Below are 25,192 nucleotides of genomic sequence, written 5' to 3'. Positions count from 1 at the left end.
GAATGTCTAGCCATGGGGGAATGACAAGTTTACCTTGAGCGGCTGCCACAGCCAGACTTCTGCAGCCTGGGGTGGAGTTTGGTGAGAATAGTTCTCTGCTTCTGCCCGCGGCTGCTGGGGCTGCCAGCCTCAGCCTTCTACTTGAACGCTCTCAGTGACTCACAGGATTTCTTTTTTCTTTTCTTTTTCTTTCTTTCTTTTTTTTTTTTTTTTTTTTTTTTTTTTTTTTTTGCACTAAAAGAACAGAATAAACACTTGCCCCTGTTGTACTGGGCGGCCGTTGGGCCCACACCCTCTGCAGGTGACACATGGCTGGGGGTGCAGAGGGCAAGGAGAGGGGCTGGCACCTAGGGCAGGCAGGTCAAGGTCAGAGTGCCTCAGCAGGAAGTTCTCATCAGCTGTGTCTGAGTGTGCGGTGACAGTCATGTCTCACCCAGATCCACCATCCACACAGCAAAGGGCCAATGACAGTATGATTGAGGGCTCAGATCAGGACACCAGGCTTTCCAGGAGGCAGGATGGAGCACCCTGCTGCCACCTGCTAAATACCTGGTCCTGGTAAAGCTGAGAACAGATGTATTTGTGGGAAACAGCAGCTTTTCCCAGGCCTGTGGCTGCTGGGGAATGAGGGAAGGATCAGGACCTGTGGTGTGGATGGTGAACACCTCAGCAATGATTCACTGGCCTCAAGGAAGGCACCTGGGGTTGTAAGTACTGCCTCTCTGAGCTGTGTTCACACTCTCCCTGAGCTGTGTTCACACTCTCCCTGACCTGTGTTCACACTCCCTCCCTCATCTGTGTTCACATTCCCTTCCTGAGCTGTGTTCACACTCTCTTCTTGAGCTATATTCACACTGCCTTCCTGAACTGTGTTCACACTTCCTCCTTGAGCTCTGTTCACACTCCCTCCCTGAGCTGTGTTCACACTCCCTTCCTGAGCTGTATTCACACTCCCTTCCTGAGCTGTATTCACACTCCCTTCCTGAGCTATGTTCACACTCCCTTCCTGAGCTGTATTCATACTCTCTTCTTGAGCTATGTTCACACTGCCTTCCTGAGCTGTGTTCACACTCCCTTCCTGAGCTGTGTTCACACTCTCTTCTTGAGCTGTGTGCTCACACTCCCTTCCTCATCTGTGTTCACATTTCCTTCCTGAGCTGTGTTTACACTCCCTTCCCGAGCTGTGTTCACACCCCCTCCTTGAGCTGTGCTTTTTCATACTCCCTCCCTGAGCTGTGCTCACACTCCCTTTCTCATCTGTGTTCACTCTCCCTCCCTGAGCTGTGCATTTGTAGATCCTCCCTCAGCTGTGTGTTCACACTCTTCCTCAGCTGTGTACTCACACACCAAACCTGAGCTGTGTGCTCACATTCTTCCTCAGTCATGTGTTTATACTCTGTCCCTGAGCTGTGCATTCACACTCCCTTCCTCATCTGAGTTCATACTCCCTGAGCTATATATTCACAGATCCTTCATCAGCTCTGTGTTCACATTTCCCTTAATCTGTTTGCGTCTGTGAGCTGTGTGTTCACACTCCTACCCTCAGCTATGTGGTTACCTCCTCATCTCAGCTATGTGTTCACACTCCTACCCTCAGCTGTGTGTTCACACTCCTACCCTCAGCTGTGTGTTCATACCTCTCAAGGACATTCACACTGTTGGTACTGGCCACAGGTTTGTTGGCAAACTCTGCTCACCTAGTAAGATAGTTCCCTTCTAGCTTCTCTTGGAAGATCTGTAGGTTTGTTTCCTTGCAAAGTGGCAAAGGCTTGCCACATGGGTCTGGACTTGGGGAGGTCATTCCACAAATAATATGAAAGATCTGGTTGCATGTCAGATCACATATAGTGTGGAAACTGGCTCTGACTTCCAGGGAAGACCCAAACAGATCCTCATACCATATGGACGCAGCCTCTTCAAAGATGTCTCTCAGAAATGGGTCCATGGCTAAGTTTATTCCCTTCTCGCACTCTTAGAGCCTTTAGTCTCTGCATTCTCATCACAAAGCCACTGTCATATAAATAAGTGGGGGTGTGGGAATGGCACAGTGTATGCCAGGATATGTGGCTGTGTCCTTGGACTAGGGATGCCTCTCCAGCAATCCAGAGCATGATCTGCCAACACTACATGTCCTCGGTATCATCAAACTGCTGGTTCATAGGGACCCAGTCACCCTTTGTAAAGGCAGCCTGAACCCCATTCTGCTCATAGCAACCCAGTCACCCTTTGTAAAGGCAGCCTGAACCCCATTCTGCTCATAGCAATCCAGTCACCCTTTGTAAGGTAAATCCTACTCTCTGCAGTCACTCTGGGGTTGGGACACAGGTAGGCAGCAGACAGAGACAGCACTTGTAGAAGCCAGTAGTTTCACAAAGCCCTCACAGCCCATCTGGTACAGATACCCAGAGCTCCAGCCTCTGTGGCTTCACGGGATGTGGCAACCAGTTTCACACTGACCACAGGAAGGCTGTGGCTTCTATATACTGTTTTTGTTTTGAGTCTGCAAGTTGCCACCTAGTATTTTAAACTCTACCACTGAATACTGGTGAGCCATTTTCAAAGGCAGTGTTGGGGTTTGAGCTGAGAGTGGCAAGGAAGGCTTGGGCAGCAAGCACCAGAGAATACTTTTAGGTGAACCCCGTGAGGGTAGGTGAACTCCATGAGGCCAAGAGCAGCCTCCATCCATGGCCCATTGCTGTGCACTTTCCTCTGGTCTGCTTGTGCTCACACTATGTGTTCTTCACTGGGAGTTAGTGCGTCCCTCTGGCATTGTCACGCCCTCCCTTTCCTCACCTTTGGCTCTAGGTCTGGTCTGAGGTGTACAAACCACACCTCAGTCTGTATTCAGATTCCTTCTGTGCTAGCCCTCCCTCCAGTGCCCACTGACCTCCAGTGCCCACTGACCTCTGGTGCCCACTGACCTCCAGTGCCCACTGACCTCCGGTGCCCACTGACCTCATGCCCACTGACCTCCGGTGCCCATTGACCTCTGGTGCCCACTGACCTCCTGTGCCCACTGACCTCCACTGACCTCCAGTGCCCACTGACCTCCGGTGCCCACTGACCTCCACTGACCTCCAGTGCCCACTGACCTCCGGTGCCCACTGACCTCCGGTGCCCACTGACCTCCACTGACCTCTGGTGCCCACTGACCTCCGGTGCCCACTGACCTCCAGTGCAGGGGTTCTTCTCTCCCCATGTCTCTAGAGACTGCACCACCTTACTTTTCCTGTCCAGAACTTCCTCAAGGAGTTGGGGTCACTCCTAGAGCCCTGCCCTCCCAGACCAGGGGTTCCCTAGAACTCGTAACACTTCTGATGAACTTGTTACTGACTTCTAGCCTCAAGCAATGGCTGGAAAACAGCAGGAGCTTAATAAATGTTGGCTGCTGAGGGAAAAGCAGAAGGGAGAGGAGCAATGGGAGACACTGAACTGTCCAATTCTGGCCTTGAGATAGGGCATTGTGTGGCCTGAAGGGCCCCTCTAGTCTAAGAACGAGGGGAAGCATACATTTGCATGCCATGCAGGGTACATACCCCTCGATTTTCAAGGATTTTTCATTCATGTAAGAATTCGTGTAAGGGGGTATAGGGCGGTGCACAGGCATAAAGCCCAGATTGGCCATATGGTCCTGTGGTGCAGGTTGGGAGATTGAAGGCTGCCAGTCCAGCGGAGGTCAGCTGACCTGCCTGTGGGCAGAGGCTGTGGGAGCTGAGTTGAGGAGTGGTTGTAGCAGGCCTTGTGGCTTCACAGAGTCTTGGATACCTCCATCTAATCACAGGGCTGATAGAACGGGAGGGATGTGACAGAGCGGGTTCAACCTCCTCCTGTCTTCTCCTCCTCCAGCAGGCCCTGAGGTAGGGTCCAGACCAGAGAGTGGAGGCCAAGGGCTCCTCAGAGCTTCTCAGCCCAGATGGGGAGGGATTAGAATGGGTGCACAGCTCACCCAGAACCCCACAGAAAGTGTATCTTGGGGCCATGCTAGTGGTTGAGCTGGCTCTGGATTCTGCTCACCTGTCTCAGTGCCAGGCTGGCCGCAGCTCTGCATAGCTGCTGCACACGGGCACAGAATCTAGGTCAGGCTGGTGCAGGGAGGCAGGGTGAGCTGCCAGGGCAGTGTCTGCTCACTTCACCTCTATCTAGGTTACTGCAGCTGCGGCCAGGACTCTGACCCATTGACCTAGGCCAGAGACCCACCCCCGCACCCCCACCTCTCTCTTTAGTCCCTGAACAGGCTTAGATGCCCTCCTGGGGAGTGAGAAGCCAAACAATAGGTGTTTGCTGTGGCTGAAGATGTCTGAAGATGGCATGGTGAAGGCAAGATGCTGTCTGTCTATATGGCCAGGCCTCTGGGCACCAGGAGGTCAGCACCTGTGGCTGTAACAATTTAGGCCAAAGCCTTTGCAAAACTCCTTGAACCTCCAGCTTCCCAGGCCTCCACCCTCTGCCATGTTCTCCATTATCACCCAGATGGTGCTGATGTCTGTGTTCTTTGTCATCCATGGGCTCTGGGATTGAGACTGGGTACCACCCTGAGGGCCTCAGCTGCTGTCCTGGCAATACAGAATTGCTGTGGGGACAGTGACAACCTGGCCAGAGCATTCCATCTCCTTCTGCTGTCTCCCTCCTCTGGCCACTTCTGCTTTGTCTGCATTGGGATCAAGTGATGATTCTTTTGAACCTGACTCTGCTATGTTTGGCGGTAGGGCAGATGGGCGTGCCAGACCTAGAACGGCAGTCTCCTTCTTGGTTAGTCTGAAGCAGCTGTGGTCTCTGGGGCATTTGTGGTCACTGGGGCAGGTGTGGTCTGCCTAGACAGCCAGGGTAACTGGGATAGCTGTGGTGACACCTGGAGAAGTGGTCATGAGACAGCTGTGGTCACTCTGAGGCATCTGTGGTCATTGGGGCTGTTGTGGTCACACTAAGGCAGCTGTGGTCACTCTGGGGCAGCTGTGGTCACTCTGGGGCAGCTGTGGTCATTGGATAACAGTGGTCAGGACAGTTTCTTATTGGCCAGTCTTCCTGAGGCCATAATTCCCTCTAAAGTGTTCATCTTGAGAATGATGACCTGGACTCAACTCAGTGTTGGGTGTGACTCCATGAAGGGACCTGAAGACCAAAAGATGAGTGTTCCTGCTTTTACCCAGAATTCCACATTCTGTCACCTGCCACCCAGGTCAAGAGGCTGTGTCTCTAGGCACTGGTATCTACGATGTGCCAGGGTCATGGGATGGTTGGGGGTTCCTACCGCATCCTCTAAAGCAGCTTTGGATCCTCACTAGAGGCAGTAATCTTGACCGAGCTCTCAAACAAGGAGTTTGTTTAATCCAACACTAAATTGGATTTGGTGTTGAATAGTTAATAAAACATCTTAGGCTTGAGCTGCTGCTGGGCCTGTGTCCCTCCCTGCAGCATAGCAGTCAGAACGGTCAACACCTGAGGGGCCTACACTTCATCATCCAGCACTTCTGAGGTGATTACAGTGTTCCCAGCCAGCAGACCCTTGCGCTCCCACCTCATGGTTCCTCAGGGTCACAGTGACTGTGGGGACCAGTCCACCCCAGAAGGCTTCCCATTGTAGAAAACAGATTGAAGTTGGTGGCTTCTGGAGCCCTTCTGTTTGGGGCATTCTGAGACGGCCTCACAGGAGCAGAATTGGGGTTACATTAGGGCCCCGAAACTGTGCTTGTCCCCCCATGCTGTGGCTAGGCTGCTATGCCATGTCCATCGAGATACACTGAGCTGGGCACAGTGCAGCTGCTCACTGGAAGCGTTTCCTTGGAGATTTATGTAGGACAGAAGTTGGAAGTCCAGATCTGAGGTGCCCCACAAAGGCTTCCGAGGTGTGAATCACTCTGCAGTTTGGGGATGCAGCCTTCTCCCGGCTGCCTGTTTCTGGGGACTGTTGGAAAGTAGATACTGTTGCCCATCTCCCATAAGGGAGAGCTGATGACCCCCAGAACCATGGAGCTAATGCTCCCAGGTCCCCTTTTGTAGTGGCAGTCATTAAGAGGGACTTGGACCTCTGTCTTTAGCCTGATGGGCCAAAGAGAGGATCCTGTTGCCCACCTAGAGTCTCAGCTCAAGGGTCCAGGCTGCCCCCGCCCCTGTACTCCCAGCTCCCTGCTCTCCTGCCCTCCTCCCCGGATCTCCCAGACTGCTGATCCTCTCTGAGTGCTCCACGGGGAAGCGGGACACGGTGATGATATATTCCAGTTGATTACTCAGAGGTAACAGCTTGGACTTGAACCAGGATGTTTCCTGGCCAAGGAACTGCTGCATCCCTTCCTGGCTGAGTTTGACTCTGTCTATGGTGGCATTGGCAGCTCTCTGATATTTCCTAGGACATGCCCAGCCTCCACTCTCCCTATGGCCCTCAGCCCAAGGCCCCAGTGCTGGGCTCATGATACTGGCCTCTGCTCCCAGGTACTGCCCCTGCTATGCTGGTGATGCCTTGGGTAGACATATCCCAGGGCTCTGTCTCTGGGTCTCCAAGCAGTTCTTTCTCCTCCATGTTCAGCTGGCCTTCTCAGCTGTCCCTTATGCTGCCTCCTTTATCGCCACATCTCTATCTTTGATCCACTTTCAGAGTGGTTTCCTGCTCAGTGTTGTGCAGCATACAACCAAGTTGGCCAGCCTAAGTCATGCCTTGAGCCATCCACAGGCTTCCTATGTCACTAGAGGGTAGAAGCACCCCTGTGCAGGTCTTAGAGGGGCTACTTCATACCCTTCAGGTAAACTATGGACCTAAGTGAAAAGCAGCATGGGTGAGGGGCAGGGCCTGGCTTTTCCCAGACTGCTGCCATCCACTGTGGAACACTAGGGAGCCCTCTGGCCTCTCTGACCTCTGTCAAACCTGTAAGGCAAAAATGCTTCCAGCTGAGAGGCTAAGAGCAGGCTCTTTCATTCCTGGGGTGGCCTGTGAGATGAGAAGGGCTCCCAGTGCACACTCATGAACAAAGGACAGACCTGGGACACGTGTGTACATATGTGTGGCATTTTTGTTAACCACCGGGAGACTGAGGCACAGAAAGGAACAGGCTGTCTTGGGGCATAGCACCCTCTTGCCTCTCTTTAACAATGCCTCTAAGGTTAAAGGCAAGGGAAGGAGAGAAGCAGACACTTAGATCTGGAGGGTGAGAACTGGTCCCCAGGGAGCAGAGTCCCCTTACAGTAGGAGCTCAGGTCCAGCAGAAACCCTGTGGCCTGTGAGCATGCAGAGCTTGCTCTGGAGGAGCAGCCTCAGCATGGGCTCCTGGGTGTGTACCCCTTACCTGTCTATTTGTTGATCCTCTTCAAAGGAGAAGACTAAACTCCTTGAGTGTCCTAAACTCCTTTAGGGGCCTCAGGCTCTTTCTTCCCGAGGACTCTCCCTGCTTGTGACCAGCCAGGCCACATGCTCTCAGAGTGGAATTCTGCTTAAATGCCCAGAAAAGAGATCAGAATCTGAGCAAATTAACATGTGCCTGGTGGATTTTAATCACCGCTTTTAATCGAGGTCTCTGAGCTGGAAATCATCTCCTAGCTGCGTCGGGGGAGGGGGAGCTAGCTGTGTGATGGATTATTCATTACCATGTGAACTTGGGTTTCATGGCCTCTCTAGACTCAGGGGCCTTGTGTCCACCAGGGAGGATGTAGCCCCATCTGGATCGCTCTCCAGGGACCTTGTCACCTGCCTGGCTCATAATGTATCCCCCACCCCTCCCCGACCCCCATGGTTTTCAGCTTCTGTCTCCTCTCCCTGCCTCAGTTTCTCTCTTTCTGAGGAGGCTGATGACCAGTTCCTGGAGGAAACACAGGAAGCCCAGCTGTGGGCACCTCCCTGAGATTCATTTCTTATGGTCCCCCAGCCTCTGGTGTCCCTGATTGGCTGTCCCAGCAGCCCACCTGTGCTTTAATATGACCTCATCAGTGAATGTGTACCCAGAGGATCTTTCTTTCCTTGGATCTGCTGGTGGGATAGACATAGACCCTGGAGTTGTGTCTAGGCTGTGTGGCAATGGGAGACATAGTATCTACCCAGAGGGCATCTCCTGTAGCCTAGGACAGGGCTTCCTCTGGTCAAAATACCAGTGCATATGAGTAACAGCAGAGGAGGAGCCTGCCCCTTTAAGGGCGCTAGGCAGCAGGGCCAAGGGCCTTTCCTGGCAAGACTCAGCTGGCACTACTGACTGAGCCTCTCCTCCCCCTTCACACCTGGGGCCCTGCATGGCAGGAGGCTGTCACACCTTGGAGGTGGTAGTTCAGGGAGCCCAGAGGTGGCTCAAGTCCTCCCCACTTGGACCTGTGATTGCCAATGGCCTGTTTTCCTGGATACCCACTAACTATCCCAGGCCTGCTCTGGGATGTGGGCTTAAAGCTCTACCACATGCTCTGGGGGCAAAAGTCACTCCGTTTACCACTTCTCCTGAGCCAGAGTGAGCAAGCTGGAGAATGGAGCTTTGCCCAAATGCTGTATACACAGATAGAGCAGGTCCCAGAGAGTTGAACCCAGGCTAGACAAGACCACGTCACACCTCTGCACTCTGTATCCTCCAAGACCTGTTCCAGGACAGGTGACAGGGAGGCCACTCTCCACCTTACCAACAGCCACCGCTGTCCCCCAGACCTTACAAGCCTGTGTAGCCAAGTAGCAAGGGCTTAACAGTGGAGGCAGACAGGAAATCTGGGTGAACACAGGGGTGGAGCTTTTATAGAACTAACCCTGGGCTCGGCCTCCCCTAGACTAGACACTTCCAGTCAGCGAAAGCTGATGGAAGGGCACCTTAGCCCGTTTTGGAGGTCTTGGGGGTGTGGTGGTCAAAAGTGTCCTATGGTCAACAGGAACTGACAGCCAGGCTCATTTGGCTTCTGTTCCTTGAAGGTGTATAGCTATCCTTGTGGTAGGTGGACCAGCTTGGAAAGAAAGGTGGGTGTATTGAGTGGTCATAGAAGCCACTGTGGGAATTTAAAATGGCCAGGACCGCGTCCGCTTCTGGTCTCTGAACAGTGCTGGCTCAGTGCCCATATGAAACTCCCTCCTTGATTCAGACTGATGCTTCTGAATAGCAGCCAAGTTGGGCCAGGAACCGGATAGCCAAGAGTTAAGGGTAGGCGGGGCTCCCGTGGGAGGGGCGGTCCCAGTGGCAGCGAGGCCTCATCCTGCCCCTCCCCTCTCCTGTCTTTCTTTGAGAGCAAGCAGCAGTAGCAGCTAGCTAGCTAGCTAGCTACAGCGGGCTTTGAACCGGTATGGGCGCTGTGCACGGGGCGCCTTGGATCAGGCTACAACTTTGGGGACACTGGGGACCAGCACAGGGTCCCGGCCCCCTGGGGCCTTGCCGGTAACAGTAGGTCTGGTGCCTGTGGGCCATGGAAGAGCCTGGGCCCCCTGGTGGGCTTAGCCAGGACCAAGGTAAGGGCAACTAGGAGGGTGTCTGGAAGAGGGTTGTGACTGTCCTTGCTCAGCTCAGACCCCAGGGCAAGTGCTGTGCTGTTCATCTCAGGGTTTCTGAGAGAGTAGTCGGTGACCCCATTCCCTGCCAGCACAGTGTAGCACCCCGTTAGCATCTTACAAGTAGATGCTAACTTGAAGGAAGGTTCTGAGGTCCTGTTCTGAAGGGTGAGGTGCTCCTACCCTGCAGCCACTGTTCCTGATTTCCAGTCCAACCCAGAGGATGTTTGGAGAAGTCTGGAGCTGTGAGGGGCTGGGGAGGGGGACAACGTCTTGAAGCCTGGTCAGCACCATGGACAGAACCACCACAGCCTTCCTTCCTGGTTGCCCTGAGGTTCCCTGGAATTAAACTCCCTTGCTTAGATCTGCCCCACTTTCCTATGTAGGGAACTGGCATTGCCCTGGGCAGACAGCATGGGCCAGCAGGGGTGCACGAGTCCTCCAGACTGCCCGCAAGAGCAGAGCGAGGAGGTTGGGTGTGAGGAGAAGCCATTCTCTTGAGTTTTCTGAGCAGGCATCTTCAGTGGCAGGTGTGGGAGAGAGTTTCTCCTGAGCTGGGTCTCTGTCTGCCCCAACACAAAGCTTGGTCTGTGCCAGGGTGGGAGAGACTGAGAGGGAAAGGGAACCAATGTTATGGCCACAACAGGAGCGATTTGAGCTAGACTCAGACAAAAACTTCCTGATGAAGGTCCCAAGTTCCAAGGAGAGTAGGGTGTACCTTCTTGATTTGTTTGGCTAGCTTATCCGGGACTTGTCTTATTTACCCTTGATTGACTTGGATGTTAAACTTGAAAGCCTGTGTGACCCCTACACTGAGGGGCCCCACCCAAAGCCTGCAGGGAAAGGAAGAGACAGTGTGGGGGCCACCTAACAGGGCAACTTGCAAGCACTCAGAAACTCTACAGAGTGCAGTGTTACACCTCACCTGCATGGCTGCCTCCCATGCAAATGCCTGTTCCTCTCCTCTTGTCCCTTCTTTCTTCCCAGCCTAAGGTGCCCTTTATGAGCTGTGGTCAGCATGATCAGGGTGATCAAGGCTATGGGGGCACACTCTGCTAGACCCTTGTGGAACCCAATGGCATAGTGTTTGGATATACACCTTCCTGACCTCAACCCCTACCCTAGTGTGGTAGTAGTGCTGGTTGACCTGGGGGAGACCAGGCTGGCCTGCAGGGCGCCCATGGAGTCTTTACCCCAGATGGCTCCTGGGCTTGGGATACCTGCTTTGTTGAAGGGGCAGAGGATAGAAGCTGCCACATAGCCCTAAGGCCCCATGGTCTAAGGGACTGGACACACATGGGGTTTTCAGCTGCCTGAGGGAAGAGCCCTGGTCTTAGGAGGAGAGAGTTGGTGGTGGGAGGACTCCAAGCCCATCTCCATCTTCTGGTGATTCCAGGGGACATGTGCAATGGCAGAGTCCTTGCAGTTTCAGGATGCAGCTGAGGAAGGAGCAGATGGGTCGCTGTCCTGGGTCTGGGCCTCCATCTGTACTGCTAATGAGCTGATGACGAAGGTTCCCTAACTCCTGGCACTTTCCCTAGAGAGCCAGAAAGCCCCTGCCTAGCAAAGCACCCTCTCTCTCAAGGCAGGTGTGGGTACAAGGGCTTGTCCTGGGCCAGGGTCTGTGGCTCCATCTCAAAGAGAGTTGGCTTGGGGAGGGCTGGGTGAAGAGTAATGAGGAATGAGCCTGTGTATTCCTGGGAGCGTGTTTCCAGCTGAGCATGTGGGCTCATGGCTGGCTGGACAGACTTCCTGTGTGGGGAAGGAAAGGGAAGGGGGGGAGTATGAGCAGCAGCCCCAGGATGGGGTGTTTGCTTAGATTTTTGGGAAGTTGCCCCCTAGGTACAGGAGCCTTTTACTGGCTAGGTGACACCCCTGAGCTGTGGGAGATAGCCTCAGGTGAATGAGGCAAGCTGCTGGGATAGCTCAAGGGGCTACTAGCTTTGAGATCCCTCTCAGCTCTTCCCAGGAAACCTGTAAGGAATGAGATAGTCCTGGCTTGGAAGAACTGGCCAGTCTGTCCTGGGAGGAGGCCTTCAGCTTGCTCAGACTCGGCAGCCCAGGGTCCCTAGAAGGCTGGGGGTGGGGGTGGGGTATCCGGACTCTAAGCCACAGCCCTGCACCATCTGTGGCTGTGGCTCTATTTCCTGCTGAAGCTCTTCAGGTTTCTAGCTTCTGGCCCTGTGATTCAGATGACTTAGGTCTTAGCAGCTCAATTCTCAGATGCAACCCATGCTGTTTTGGGTTACCAGGGGTGACCACACGAAACATCGCAGGAGGGCCAGAACTAGGGAGAGCCTCACTCAGTCTCAACAAATACTGAGTAGGAAAGAAGCAGCTAGTATAGAGCTGTCCAGTCTGGCAAGGGTTGGGACAGGTGTCTTCAGCCTCAGGAGACACATACACTATAGGAAGTCACACTTGGAGAGTCAGCTCTGTGTGCAGAAAAGTGCTCTCCTCTGGGGCTCACTGGCCAGTTCTCTGGCTCCCTGGAACCCTTGTTGCTCAGTGCTGGGTACTTGCTCAGACCTCTTGTTTCTTGTTGTCTCTGGCCCCTGCTTGAATCCATATCCAGAGGCCACCCACCCTGTCAATTGCTGCTACCTCTCCTTGCCTGGTCTAGGCTCCAGGGGAGACAGCAGGGCAGGCCTGGGTCTCATTATTACTTGTGTTCTTGAGGGGCATCCTCACCCAGATCTGATGGCTACAGACTGATTCCCATGACAGCTCCTACAAAGATGTCCTGGGCAGTGACTTGGGGGTCAGAATCTGTCCCAGACAGTGGCTGATCATTTGCCTTCTGGAGCAAAGCCCAAGTATGCATGGTTGCTGACCAGGCCCTGCTGGAAGAGGAAGGGAGGGCAGCTGTGCCCTCAGGGAAGTGAGTGGCTGGTGGCAAAGACGGGAACCTCGAGGGACACAGGAGTGAGGACCACATGAGAGAGCAGAAGACTGAGAGATGGTTATTAATAGAGTCCTCTCCCTAGTGGGGCTGTCGAATGTGATTGAAGCCACTGCTGTGAGCTGAGCTGCTACTGATAGCCGGGGGGGTGGGGGGGATACTGAGAGAGTCGAAAGGTGCCTGCCTGCTCTGGAGGGACCCCAACTGCGGCCTTGGAGCCCAGAGGAGGTCCCAGCCCTGCCAGAGACAGAGGAAAGCCAATGTTGAACTTCTGTGGGCTGAAGAAACCAGGCCCCCATGGCCACTGCAGGTACCTTGGAGGCAGGATTGTAGGGACCTGGGTTAGGCCTGAACATGTGTTGACGTCTCTAAGTGGAAGCACCAGACAGTGGATACTGCTGACCTTTGAGAATGCCCTGTTTGTTTACTGCTACTGTGGCTACAAAGGTTTGAGTTCCTGACCCCCGGCCCCTTCACACACAGCTTAATGGCTTTGAACCCTGGTTCATCACTCCTGTTGGCTAATGGATCAACAATAAGGCCCTGTGAGTTTACCCTCTGGGCTGGGTAGGGGTTAAGATCTTGAAGCTGGTACCACCAGCAGAGGACGGGCCAGGCTGCTACCCAGCCTCTGCCATCAGGGCCAGGTCCCCTAGCTGTGAGGACTTCTGAAAGAAGGTGGCAGCTTAGGTCAGCTCATGGATGGAGCAGTTAGCATATTAGCATAGCGAGTACACAATGGATGGCCAGGCCGAACCCATTTCTATCCTCCAGGTTGCTCATACTACTGGCTGCCCCAGGCATCTGAACATGGGGCAAAACGAGGTCTGAGTGGCCTGTCTCAGTCCCCCTTCAGCTAGCCCCACTGCTCAGCCAGGGTCAGGGCGACGTGATAGGTCAGGCCTCCCTCTCACAGAAATTGCCTCCTCCTGCTAGAAGCCAGAGCTGCATATCATGGGGCAGGCACTGCAGGAGTAAAAGGGCACATCCACCCAGCAGAGCAAGCATGCTGTTGCACCCCCAGGACAGCCTTAGACCTGGTCAGATGGCCTCAGGCTGGGCAGGTGTTCTCCAGGCCCTGCCTTGGCTCAAGTGCCCCCAGGAGCAAGCACAGCCCCTTGGGTCTGGCTAGGGAGGGCAGGAACGAGCCGGCTCACACTCCCTGATACAGTAAAAATAGTTGGGGAGGAGGCGCCCAGACGTGCGAGGGGGATGCGTTGCTGTTCTCAGACGTTTAAATAAGCTTGGCCATATGTGTGTGGGCCTGTCCCTCCCTCCTGAGTGGCACGGGACCAGGGGCCAGGCTCATTCCGGTGGGCGCTGTGGAGCTGGGGCAGGACGGCTTCTTCCTTCTTCCACTCCACCCCAGGCACCATCTAAGTGTTGGCTGGGATGGCCTGCAGGTTGCGAAGCAGCCTGGGGAGGATCAAGGCTGCGGGGGAAGGGCTGGGGGAGCTTCATTCCCTCATGTCCCATGCTGCTGATCTTTAGAGCTCTGCTTACTGGGTAACAGCTGCAAGTCCCATCCTGCCTGTAGGATAAGGGCCCTTGTACCCAAAGGTGCCCCCGTGTGCATGTACATGCTTGGCAAGGCCTGTGGGTCTTATTTGTAGGTTTATTGGGATAGTAAATTGATTTTCCAGCTCTTCCCGGGGAGAGGCAAATCCACTGAACGGCTGTTGGTCTCTTGCTCACAGCAGCCATCAAGCTGGGTTACCCACTGTGTGAGGACAAGATCCATCTCCCTCACAGAAGTGAAATGGTACCAGCGCTGCCTGCCTCTGGACAGCACGGGACCTTTCTCCTTCAGCAGCTGACAGGGTCCAAGGGCTCCGCTGGGGCTGGGAGGACATGCCTTTCATCAGAAGGGAACTGAAGTACAGATGACAAGGACACCCAAGCTAGGGGAGCACCTGTGTCCCAGCAGCTGTCTGGCCAGGTCACCAGGCTCAGCAGCCATGAGGCCAAGCTGAGGAGAGTCGTGATGTCTTCCAGCTGTGTGGGGCCAAAGAGCCAAGGAGCCTTGTGCATCTTCAGGGCTCCCCTCTCCACCTGTGCTTCTAATTTGTGTATCTGAGCACCAGGACTTCTGGACCTGGGCAGCAGCTGGCTGGACTCTAGCCAGACTAACCCACTAATACTGGTATGGCCTGGGTGCATAGTTGCCCACAGCTCCCAGAGCAAACTAAGTGGCTGTGGCTCTTCTTGGTCACCCCCATCCATCCTTGTGTCTTGTTTGCCTGGTTCTGGGTGAGGCTGAGACGGAGCAGAGAGGAGACCCCCAGGAGCAGGCAATGTTCTGTGGGGGAGCTGTGTGGGTCAATGTGGGGCAGGGGAAGTCAGGACAGAGGAGTTCAGGAGCTTCCTGCCCCAAGGGTGGGCAGCTGGGGGAAGTGTGCCTCTTCTGGTAGGCAACCAAATGCCCCTGTTCCTTTCCCACATAAGACTGTGGGGCTGGTAGGCATCAAGTTAGGGAGGCCACAGGCAACTTCTGCCTGAGCCACCTGGGTGAGGACCATGGTAGATGTCTTCACCTTTCCGGAAGCTGCACATCTTTGACTTCAGAGGGTCCCGCAGAACGTCTGGGGAATCAGGGTGCTCTAGAGCCTGGCTGTGAAGGAGAGCAGGTGTAGCTAAGCATAGCCTAACTATGAAAGGCACTGGGACCTCAGAGTCCCTCTGTGACTTTCATGTGGGGAGCTGACTACCTCTGGCCTCTGAGAGTGATCCTAATCAACCCCCAGACAGTAGGTGGGAGTTTTACCCATCACTGGGCCTGGGTCCTAAGCATGGCCAGGGGGTTCTGGGGGCCCTGTATAGATGTGGGGTCCTGGGGGCATCAGAGGTGGTAGGGTACTCCTTCCAACCATTAAAGGTAGCTCTTCTGGGAATGCTGCCCTTCTCTGTGTGCCAGGAGTCGGGGGTATACATCTGAGCTCCCCCCCCCCATTGGTAGCTTGTCCTCTGCAGTCTCCTTCATCCAGAGTACTGGTTTGCTCAGTGGCTAAAGTGCTATGTCCACCTGTCTTTTGCAGTATCAGAAGTGGGCAGGGTTACCTTGGTTCTCAGGACAGTGGAAGAGGCCTTACTGTCAGAGCTGGGTGTGAGGGAGGATTAGCTGGGCCTCTGCCAGCCTAGTATGCAGAGGATTATGGCCTGGGGCCACCAGAAGGGTCAGGGAGTCTGGAGTGCCGTGCTCTGGGTCCTCCACTGGGGGTGCTGGTGCCACTGGATCTGTGCCCCTCCTGGAGCCATCTGGGCTCCTAACTCCTGATGGTGGGAGACTGGTGGATGGCTAAAAGCAGAGAGGGGGAGAGGGCAGAGGTAGCCAGTTCTGGAGAGATTTGGGGAGCATGAGTGGCCCTAGACTGAGCTAGGCCCAAACAAGGGAAGAACAGGTATGTCCAAAGGTAGAGTACCTAGAGAGAACAGGACATCTGGATAGTCTGGGATACAATGGTGTGTGTGTGTGTGAGAGAGAGAGGGGGGGTGTGAGAGAGAGAGGGAGTGAGTATGTGTGTGTGAGAGAGAGAGAGAGGGAGGGAGAGAGTGAGTATGTGTGTTTGTGTGTGACAGAGGGGGGGGAGAGTGAGTATGTGTGTATGTGTGAGAGAGAGGGGGAGAGAGAGAGGGAGAGAGGGAGAGGGAGAGAGAGAAGAAGAGAGGAAGAGAGAGGGAGAGAGAGAGAGGAAGAGAGAGATGGAGAGAGGGAGTGAGTATGTGTGTGTGTGAGAGAGAGAGAGAGAGGGAGAAAGGGAGAGAGGGAGGGAGAGGAAGAGAGGGAGAGAGGGAGAGAGGGTGAGAGAGAGGGAATGAGTATGTGTGTGTGTGTGTGTGTGTGTGTGTGTGTGTGTGTGTGTGTGTGAGTGGGGGTGGTGGGGTAGGGTGTAGGCCTAGGGAGGCCTAGGGAGGGCTGTTGGGATGTGGACAGCATAAATATCCAGGGTGGTCCTGGAGCATTCAGAATGCCTTGTCCTATCTTGCCCAGCCTTAGCAGCCCTCATGGTCTTCCTGATACTTGGATATTTTTAAAAGCCCAGCTTTTGTCCCACTACTCACTGGGAATCCCAGGCTTCACCTACACAGGTGACCATTCTGTCAGAACCTCCTGTTGCCTGTCTCCCTGAGGAGTGCCGGGCTGTGCTACTCCCTGTCCTGACGGTAAATGGTTCCTTAAGCTAATTTGTGGCAGAGAGGGCAGGCTGCCTGTCCACCTCCAGCCAGCAAACAAGGCAAGGCCTCTGACCAAGGCTCCTAATTGGGTCCTGGGTTTGGCTTTGAGTTGATTATATTGGATCTGGCCCAGTGGGTCCTGATTCCTTGTGACTAAGCTTCCTGTTGTCCAGGACAGATGAGCAGGCAGGCCAGGGTCAAGAGGGTGGGCTGGGCAGGAGGACCCAGGCTACTTTGTGAAGTGGGGTGATATGGCTGTTGGATGTGGAGCCCCCCAACAAGGATGCCCAGGATGTGCTGTCCCTTGCCAGAAACAGAAGCCTGGTTAGGGAGGAAGTCAGATGCCCATGATCCTGAGGCAGTGAAGCCAAGATGAAACCCCACCTCCCTTTCTTATGATCTCTCCTGCCTCTGGTTGCCCCAAATAAGCCATGCAAAATTGAATACAGTGATGAGAGCATCTTGCATGCTCAATAGCCCCACAAGGTTGCTTATGGCTGGTGTAGAGTGGTGGCCAGTGTCCTGGAAGGGTGTCAGGTCCTCCCTGGGTCCTGAGACCCCTTCCCTGTCAGGAGACTGTCATGAGGCATCTGGATGCCCAGGTATGTCCCGTCTTGGGTGCAGAGTACAGTGATAATGTACCCTGGGTAATGGGATATCTTCACAGCTTTGGTTCTGGTGGGCACGGGGAGAGGCTAGCTGGGGGTAGGGAAGGGCTGGGATTTGGAGTGGAATCTGCACAAGACTCAGGGAACCTACATTCTCCTTCCCATGCTAGAGGCCAAAGTAGAAAGATCTGTCCCATCTTACCCAGCCTTAGCTGGCCCTGCGCTGACTTAGCTCTGGCCTCCAGCCAAAGGGAACCGGGTTCTCGGTCCTGGGCTTTGGGATAGTACATGGCTGCTTTTTGTCCCACCTGTGGACCAGCTCACTATCACACTGTGGGGATCAAGTTGGAGGTCCCTATATGTACAAGGATTTCAAGCAGGAAGAAGTGAGAGCTAGAAACAGAGACACACAGATATCAGCTCTTGATGGGCAGGGTTAGAAGACAGCCCCATGTAGGACCACACCTATGGACAGACAGACTCTCTCGGGGGGGGGGGGGTGTCCTCACAGAGGCCCTCACTCCTGGTCTTGTAGCCACTGTTTTATGTCCTAGGAGGGTCCCGTGTCTGACCTGTTACCTTGCCTCAGCCTCATACATGAGTCTGGTGGCTCAGACATGGAGCAGCCTGCTCTGGGCTGGCAGCTGGGCACTCCCCTGGCCTAAATCCTTTGTCCAGCTGGGCTGAATCCAGCAGGATTACTGTGCGGATTGGCCAAGGGTGGCAGGGCGAGGTTTGGCAGCTCCCCCACCCCTGGCATCATCTTCTTCAATCAGGCCTGGGGGCTCCAGAGGATGGGTGGACTGGCTTGGGGACCATCCAGGGCTGCAGGCAGCAGTTGGGTCAATGCCAGTGGGGCCTGGGAACAGCCCTTGGGGGGCTTCAGTGGGATCCAAGGAGGAAGACGAAGAGCTAGGGGAGAGAAAGGGACCCCTGAGGAGTCCCTGTGGCAGCTGCCACCTCAGCTTGGCCTGTCGCTGAGGGTCCCTTTTGGCTTTGGGGACTACGACTTGGATATGCCTGGTCCCCAGCCGTCTGCTGCCAGCCGGACCACAGGAGCTGTGGCTTGCCTGGCAGAGGTACTCCTCTGGGTTGGAGGGAGTGTGGTGGTGTCACCTCGATGGCAGCTCAGCCTTCTAGGTAAGAAAGGGCAAAACCCAGGTCTCTCCTGGGGACTGGCCAAGCCTTACGGGGCCATAGGATGCACAGCTTCCTAGGGATTGCAAAAGCTCTGGGTACCCTCCTCCACACCAACATCCCAATTCCTTTGCACCTTCCTCTGGGATCTCCAGGCCCAGAAACATTGCCTCTTTGCTGCCAGCCTGAAACCCTCTCCCCCTCCTTAGCAGAGCTTGGCGGGTGAGCTCCAAGTGAGAAGAAGGCAAGGCAGAGCTGGAGCCAGAAGCCTAGTTGTATGCGCTGGGGACGGGGCAGCTCAGGTGGCTTCAGAGCTCTTTCTGGGGTGGGGGGTGCTTGGGACTTTGTGAGGCAATGGTACCTTCAGCCTGAGGCATGCAGGTGTAGACACGGTGGTCTCTAGATGGTGTCAGAGAGGCCCTGTACCTTGAGGCACAGGACAGGAGGAAAGGGCTGCTGGGTGGTCAGTAGAAGGGTCCAGTGTGTGTCAGGAGCCACGGAGGCCCTGGTCAGGCTTAATTCACTTGCTGCTCCTTGCTGCTGCAGCAGAAGGTGCACATTCAGTTGCTTTATTCTAGAACCATATGAGGGCCCTACCTCAGATGCACCGAGCAGCCACACCTGTATCCCCACTGGCTGTGTCCCCTAGAGAGCCCTCTCCACCTTGACTATTCACCCCATGCCTACAGTTCTCCTTTGCTTATGGCCAATAAGAGCTTCCTCCAGAAAGCCATCTGACTTGGCACTACCCATGGTTTCCTGCTCCTCCCGTCTGCAGATGCTTCATGGTTGGCACTCAGGAGGTTTGGCACCCTGGCTCCTGGGTTTCCTATGCATACATAGGCTTGGGCTTGGCCTGGAGTCCTTTCCCTGGGACATGAGGCCTAGTTGACAAAGGAGGCAGGTGGCTAAAGGGAAGAAGAGTAGGTTCTGGACTTGAACTCAGCACCTCAGCCTCCCAGCTCTGTGCCTTTCTACAGGGCTTCCTGCTGACTTGGCCGCCCATGAGACACTTGATATCCCTGGTGATGCCACAGAAGGGGCAGTAGGCTGTCAGGAGTGGCCTATGGCAGGGTCTAGCTGCCAGACTTGGTGCATGGTGCCTAAGTCTACAGTCTGGGAGCTCCCTGTGCAGTGGATTTGGCAACCAGTCTGGCCTTTGGTCTCAGTTTCTGACTGCTTGACAGTCTGAGCGAAGGCCACTTAGGATCTCAGTGGTTTCTTGAACCGGCCCAGGTGTTGGGGAATGAGCCAGTGTTGAATGTCTTCCCTGGTGCCTCAACTCACCTTCTGGGTCCCACAGAGAAGGGGTGGTAACCCGTCTGTCTCATGCTTGGACAGGACCACACAGGTCCTTTGGAGAGAGGTGAAATTACCAGGGCTCTCATAGCTTCTGTGTGTCTGTCTTTGTTGTGTGTCTACCTGTGTCTAGTGGAGCGATGCATGAGTGTCATGCAGGAGGGGACCCAGATGGTGAAGCTCCGGGGCAGCTCCAAGGGATTGGTCCGCTTCTACTACCTGGATGAGCACCGCTCCTGCCTCCGATGGCGGCCCTCTCGGAAGAACGAGAAAGCCAAGAGTAAGTCAGCAACCCAGGGAAGGGGATGGGTAGGCCCAAACCTGGGGAGCACAGGACAGGGAGGCCTCTCAGACAATGATATGGGGTTAAGACCCTGCTGAGATGCTGTGCTGGTCATCCCTAGGCTTTGGTGGTCTGGGGTTTCCGCAGTGGCTCTGGAACAAGGTCAGATGGCCCTTGCCCAGCTGTCTCTGGGCAAGGTTCTGGGACTCCATGGAGACTGGATGGTTAAGTGTATTGCCCCATATCAAATGCAGAGGGCAGAGAGGGACAAAGGGCTATCAGACCAGCCAAGGGGGACGAGTCTGTCCAGAAACCACAGAAGCCTATGCATTCAGGAGCACTGAAGTCAGGCTGGGAGCTTGGACCAGCCAAGGGGGACGAGTCTGTCCAGAAACCACAGAAGCCTATGCATTCAGGAGCATGAAGGCAGGCTGGGAGCTTGGACCAGCCAAAGGGGATGAGTCTGTCTTAAACCACAGAAGCCTATGCATTCAGGAGCACTGAAGGCAGGCTGGGAGCCCAAGGCAGCGTGAGTCAGAGCACTCAATGTAGTTTGCAGGGTTACTTGGGTTGCACAGCTCTCGTGGAGCAGGGAGTCAGAGTTGGAGAGGATGAGTTGGGGACCCTCTTGGGGAGAGACACCAGAGTCTTGCACACTGTGAGAAGTGAAGTTCTAAGGTCCCTCTGGTTTTGCCATCAGCAGTACCAGGTGTGCCAGGGTAGGCTTCAGCCCAGCAGTTACCAAGGCTACCACTATGGAGTCTCAGAAGACAGTCATTCTGATAGGACCCTAGAGGGCCCATGTGAAAAAGAGCCCCAAGGTGAAGTCATCCTGGGCCAGGTAGCTGCTGGCTCCAGGAGCCAGTGTAGACTGGCTCTGCCTTGGGCCTGAGAGAGTTGCCTCAAGGCAGAGCCTGGTGCCTAGCCAGGAGCTGAGCATCCAGGGGAAACCCTGACAAGGAGTGGCAAAACCGTCTATTTCCTGGTAGCTAAGCATTGATGAGCCAAGGAGTGCTCCCACCCACCCATACCCTCCCCAAAGTCACTGGAAGAATGATCTGAGGGACAGGGACTTTCCAGCTTTCCATCCTGACCGCACCTGGAGGCCCAGTGGGTACTTGGAACTCAGTGCAGAGAGGAGTAGGTGGAAAGCTGGTCCCTGGACCAAGCTGGAGTCCATCTCTTTGACTGCTCATGTCAGGGAGCTTAAGAAAGGAAAGAGACAGAACAGGGGCTATCTAGTGCCCAGAAGGGGACACTGGCCACCTGTGGGCTGCATCTCTGTGAGGGACTCCTACTGACACATGGGGATAGAGTCTAAAGGCAGCAAGAGACATCTTCTCAGAGATTGATCTGAGCAGAGGGTGCCCTGAGCTGCGATGAGGAAGAGACTTGAGCAGGACATGCTGATCCACCTCCACCCAGCACATCTGCGAGCTGAGCTACAGTTTAGCTGTTGGCTCTGTACACCTGGCTTCCCACCCGTACTGCTCGACTTGTTACTGAGGCAGCTGCAAGATCTAGCCGTACCCGGTGCAGGTACTTTTCGGAATGGAGAGATGAGCTGGCTAGAGTTTGACAGATGGAGGGGGTTGCTCTTGACGTTTCAGTGTACACCTCCAAAACAATCTCAGTCCTGGGATAGCCAGGTCTCTGGACTGCCAGCTGGGGATAAGTACCTCTCTCTTATTTTCCTTGGTGTGAATGTGTGTGTGCACGCATGTATATTTTCTCCCTAAGGGAGGAAGAGAAGGCTTAGAGTCAGCAGAGCAGAATGAGGGGTTTAGCCAAGCATACTGGAGGGCAGAGGGGCACTGGGGGCCCCCTCTGAGCATGAGCTCAGTGAGGAGGTATTAAATTGGGGTGTCAGCCATTGAGAGCAAGGCTGCAATCTGCTTAACTCAGGGTGCTCTGGGCCTAAAGAGTCAGGGGACGCTTGGGTCACTAGTGACCCGGAATCCTCTGCCTTGCCTGCAGTTTCCATCGACTCCATCCAGGAGGTGAGTGAGGGCCGACAGTCTGAAATCTTCCAGCGCTACCCAGGCAGCAGCTTCGACCCCAACTGCTGCTTCAGTATCTACCACGGCAGCCACCGAGAGTCTCTGGACTTGGTCTCACCCAGCGGTGAAGAGGCACGTACCTGGGTCACCGGCCTTCGCTACCTCATGGCTGGCATCAGCGATGAAGACAGCCTAGCCCGTCGCCAGCGCACCAGGGACCAATATCCTTGGGCTCCAGGGGTGGGGACAGACCCCCTCCACTATCCGCCTGGGTAGGGTCTCCCAGTGAAGGGAAGATAAGAAGGGGTGCTTGGGCTGGGGACTCTTGCTCCTTGCCTCCTAGGCTGGAGGGAGGAGCAGGCCAGGTCAGGCCCATGGACTGTGTTGGCCCCTAACTCAGCCCCAAAGTGGCTGAAGCAGACGTTTGATGAGGCTGACAAGAATGGGGACGGCAGCCTGAGCATCAGTGAGGTTCTGCAGCTGCTACATAAACTCAACGTGAACCTGCCCCGGCAGAGGGTGAAACAGATGTTCAGGGTGAGTGCTGAGCGTGATGGCTTGTGTCCCCCGTGGGAACACCTTCCAGGGATACAGATGGGGAGCTGGGAGTGGCCATCCAGTCCTGAGCTGTGGGAAGTCATCACAGGGGCATGGTCTTCAGGGTGTTTCCTCTTGGCAACTGTGCGGGGTACTGCTCTGCTGATTGTGGGGCAGGGCACTGAGCACTGTGCATAGGCCATACCTAGGTAGACCGGGCACACACTTGTTGGTCTCCGATAACCCCCAGCCCTAAAGACACACGCGTGGTCCATCATTGAGCTGGACTGGCATGCAGCAGCTCTCATTAGCCACCCCGCTTTACCGTGACCCCCAACCTCCCTGCTGTTAGGGGTTATGAAAATGCATCCTTCAGCCAAACATGGCCTTTATTGTCTGTAATTACTTCTGTCTTTTGGGAACCTCCATGGGAGAGAAACTCTTACATTAGCAGGTCCCAGTTTGGGGCAGGAATGGGCTGAGCCAGCAAACCTAGATCTTTGACCTCATTTCCTTGCTGTAGCCTGGAAAGGGATTTCTGTGAGCATGGTGCCAGGCTTGCCCCTAACACATGCATGTGTGTCCACACATGCGCACACACCCACATACACACATTCACATGCACGCACATGAACACACGTGCTCATGGCCTGACAGCTTTTCTGCCCCCCCCAACATGCACACAGAGGCACACACACATGCATGCACACACACATACACACATGTGCACACACACGTACATACACATGCACACACACACATATGCTCATGGCCTGACAGCTTTGCTATGTCTGCCTCCTCATGCATGCACATACACACACACACACACACACATGCACATATACACACACACATGCACACACATGCTCATGGCTTTACAGCTCTGCTGTGTCTGTCCCCTCTCATATGCATACATATGCATACACATGTACACTCATGCATACACAAGCACACATATGCATACATGCACACACTCATGCTCATGGCCTTACAGCTCTGCTGTGTATGCCCCCCACACATGTACACACGTGCACACACACTTATAGCCTGACAGCTCTGCTGTGTCTGACCCCTCTCACATGCATACACATGCATACACATGCATACATGCATACACACACACACACACACTTATGGCCTGACAGCTCTGCTGTGTCTGTTCTCCCACCCACGCACACACACACATCCAAGCACACTCATGGTCCGACAGCTCTGCTGAGTCTGGCCCCTCTCACATGCACACAAATGCATACATGCACACACACATACACACACTCATGGTCCGACAGCTCTGCTGAGTCTGGCCCTTCTCACATGCACACAAATGCGTACACATGCACACACACACACACACACACACACACACACACACACTTATGGCCTGACAGCTCTGCTGAGTCTGGCTCTCAGAAGTTCTTGCATGTGCACTCATGCTAGACAGACAGTCACGGTCAGGTGGAACAGTGACAGGTATTAGCTGGGTCTCTGTGTGAGTGACAGGAGTGAACAGAACACTCCCAGACTGCCCACTGAAGACCATGGGAGTGTTCATTGCCCTCCTGAAGGTTCCTGTTAGGTCAGCTTCTGAGCGGCGGGGCGTAGCAGGTGGCTTGCATGCGATCCATCCCCTACTGCCTACACTGGCCCTTAACCCTTAACCCTTCCAGGACAGCTCTGGGCTCAGCATGCTTTGCTCAGGGTGAGGATGCACTAAAGACAAGGCAGCGGGCAGAACGGGACTCTCAGGGTTCAGAGCAGCCTGAGAGGAAAGAGGAGGAAAACACCGGTGGCGTGCTGGGAGCAACTGGAGGGTTTAAGCTCCAGACCTTGGCTCAGAGCTACTCCATATGGTAGTTCTCAGAATTTTTGCTTTCTGAGTACTGATCAGTTCCTGGGGTCCCTCTGGGTGGTCCAAGGCCTAGCTCCTTCAGATTGCCTGTAAGAAGCCCTGGAGAGAGATGAACGACCATGATCTGAGAGGCTAGCAGGTGGTGTGTGTAGGTGGGATGGAGTTACAGGTTGGTATGGAAAGGAAGTTGTGGGGCTATATCCTAGAGACATGGGCCTTGCCCCTTAGTCACATGGCTCAGTGGTCTTTACAGAGTATCTTGACCCTAAAAGCCTGATCTCCCGGCCCATGTAGAGTCAATTTAAGCCAAGACCTCACAGTCACCTCCATAGGCACTTGGAGCCTCAGGATGGAAATGGGGCCTTCTGCATGGCTCAGGCCACTCTGACCATCAGCATCAGGGTGGTCAGAGCTGTGTAACTGGAGCAGAGACAGTGTGGCAGATGTGGTGGCTTTAACAAAATTTCATTAAATCTAAGATAAGATTGGAATGTGGGGCTGGCCAGCACCCTGGCCCAAGAGTACCCTTGGCTAATCAGAGCTTAACTCGGCTGGGGGCTTGGTGGCAGCTGCTTCTGGTGGTTACTCTTCCATAACTGCCTGGGCTCCACTTGGGTTAACCAGTCAGATACCCAATCTGGCTTCCTCCTGTCCTCCCTAGGGACCGTGTTCAGCCCACAGATGGCCAGGGAGAAAGAAGTCAGTGGGTTAATATGAGTGAGGCCCTACAAGCTTGGTGTGACAGATTTGGTAACACCCATTTGCCATGCTACAGAAGGACATATCTAGAACTTCTATAGAGGCCTGAGGAGCCAGCCAGTGTCTGTGACAGCTGCCAACTGGCACCTGTGTGCTCAGGTCTGGGATGACAAGACACGGGATAGAACCTGACTTTGCCCTTGGTCAGTGGAGGATGAGAGCTGAGTCCTGTGTTGTAGTGAGATATCTGGAATTTTGGTTTATTTAATCACACA

The 25,192-nt window shown here is 54.6% G+C and overlaps 1 protein-coding gene across 9 annotated transcripts in view; it reads left to right on the top strand.

Moving 5' to 3' along the window:
- Positions 1 to 25,192, top strand: part of Plch2 (phospholipase C eta 2) — an 83,008-nt gene that overhangs the window by 34,961 nt on the left and 22,855 nt on the right. For 7 of the 9 annotated variants that reach the window (XR_004121233.1, XM_031379719.1, XM_031379718.1 and 4 more), the window contains 3 exons: positions 19,683 to 19,829; positions 21,810 to 22,053; positions 22,240 to 22,369. Coding sequence is in view for 8 of the 9 variants with exons in the window: in XM_031379719.1 (XP_031235579.1) it covers positions 19,683 to 19,829; positions 21,810 to 22,053; positions 22,240 to 22,369 (521 nt within the window). In the remaining variant the exon portion in view is untranslated. Of the gene's footprint in view, positions 1 to 9,188; positions 9,392 to 19,682; positions 19,830 to 21,809; positions 22,054 to 22,239; positions 22,370 to 24,028; positions 24,069 to 25,192 lie in introns of those variants that run through there. The other 2 variants (XM_031379720.1, XM_031379722.1) reach the window with 2 other exon arrangements.

This window comes from Mastomys coucha, unplaced genomic scaffold (assembly GCF_008632895.1).
Source record: "Mastomys coucha isolate ucsf_1 unplaced genomic scaffold, UCSF_Mcou_1 pScaffold18, whole genome shotgun sequence".
Taxonomy (NCBI): Eukaryota; Metazoa; Chordata; class Mammalia; order Rodentia; family Muridae; genus Mastomys; species Mastomys coucha.
Note: the sequence above shows the minus strand (reverse complement) of the source record. Positions and strands in the feature narration are given on the sequence as shown.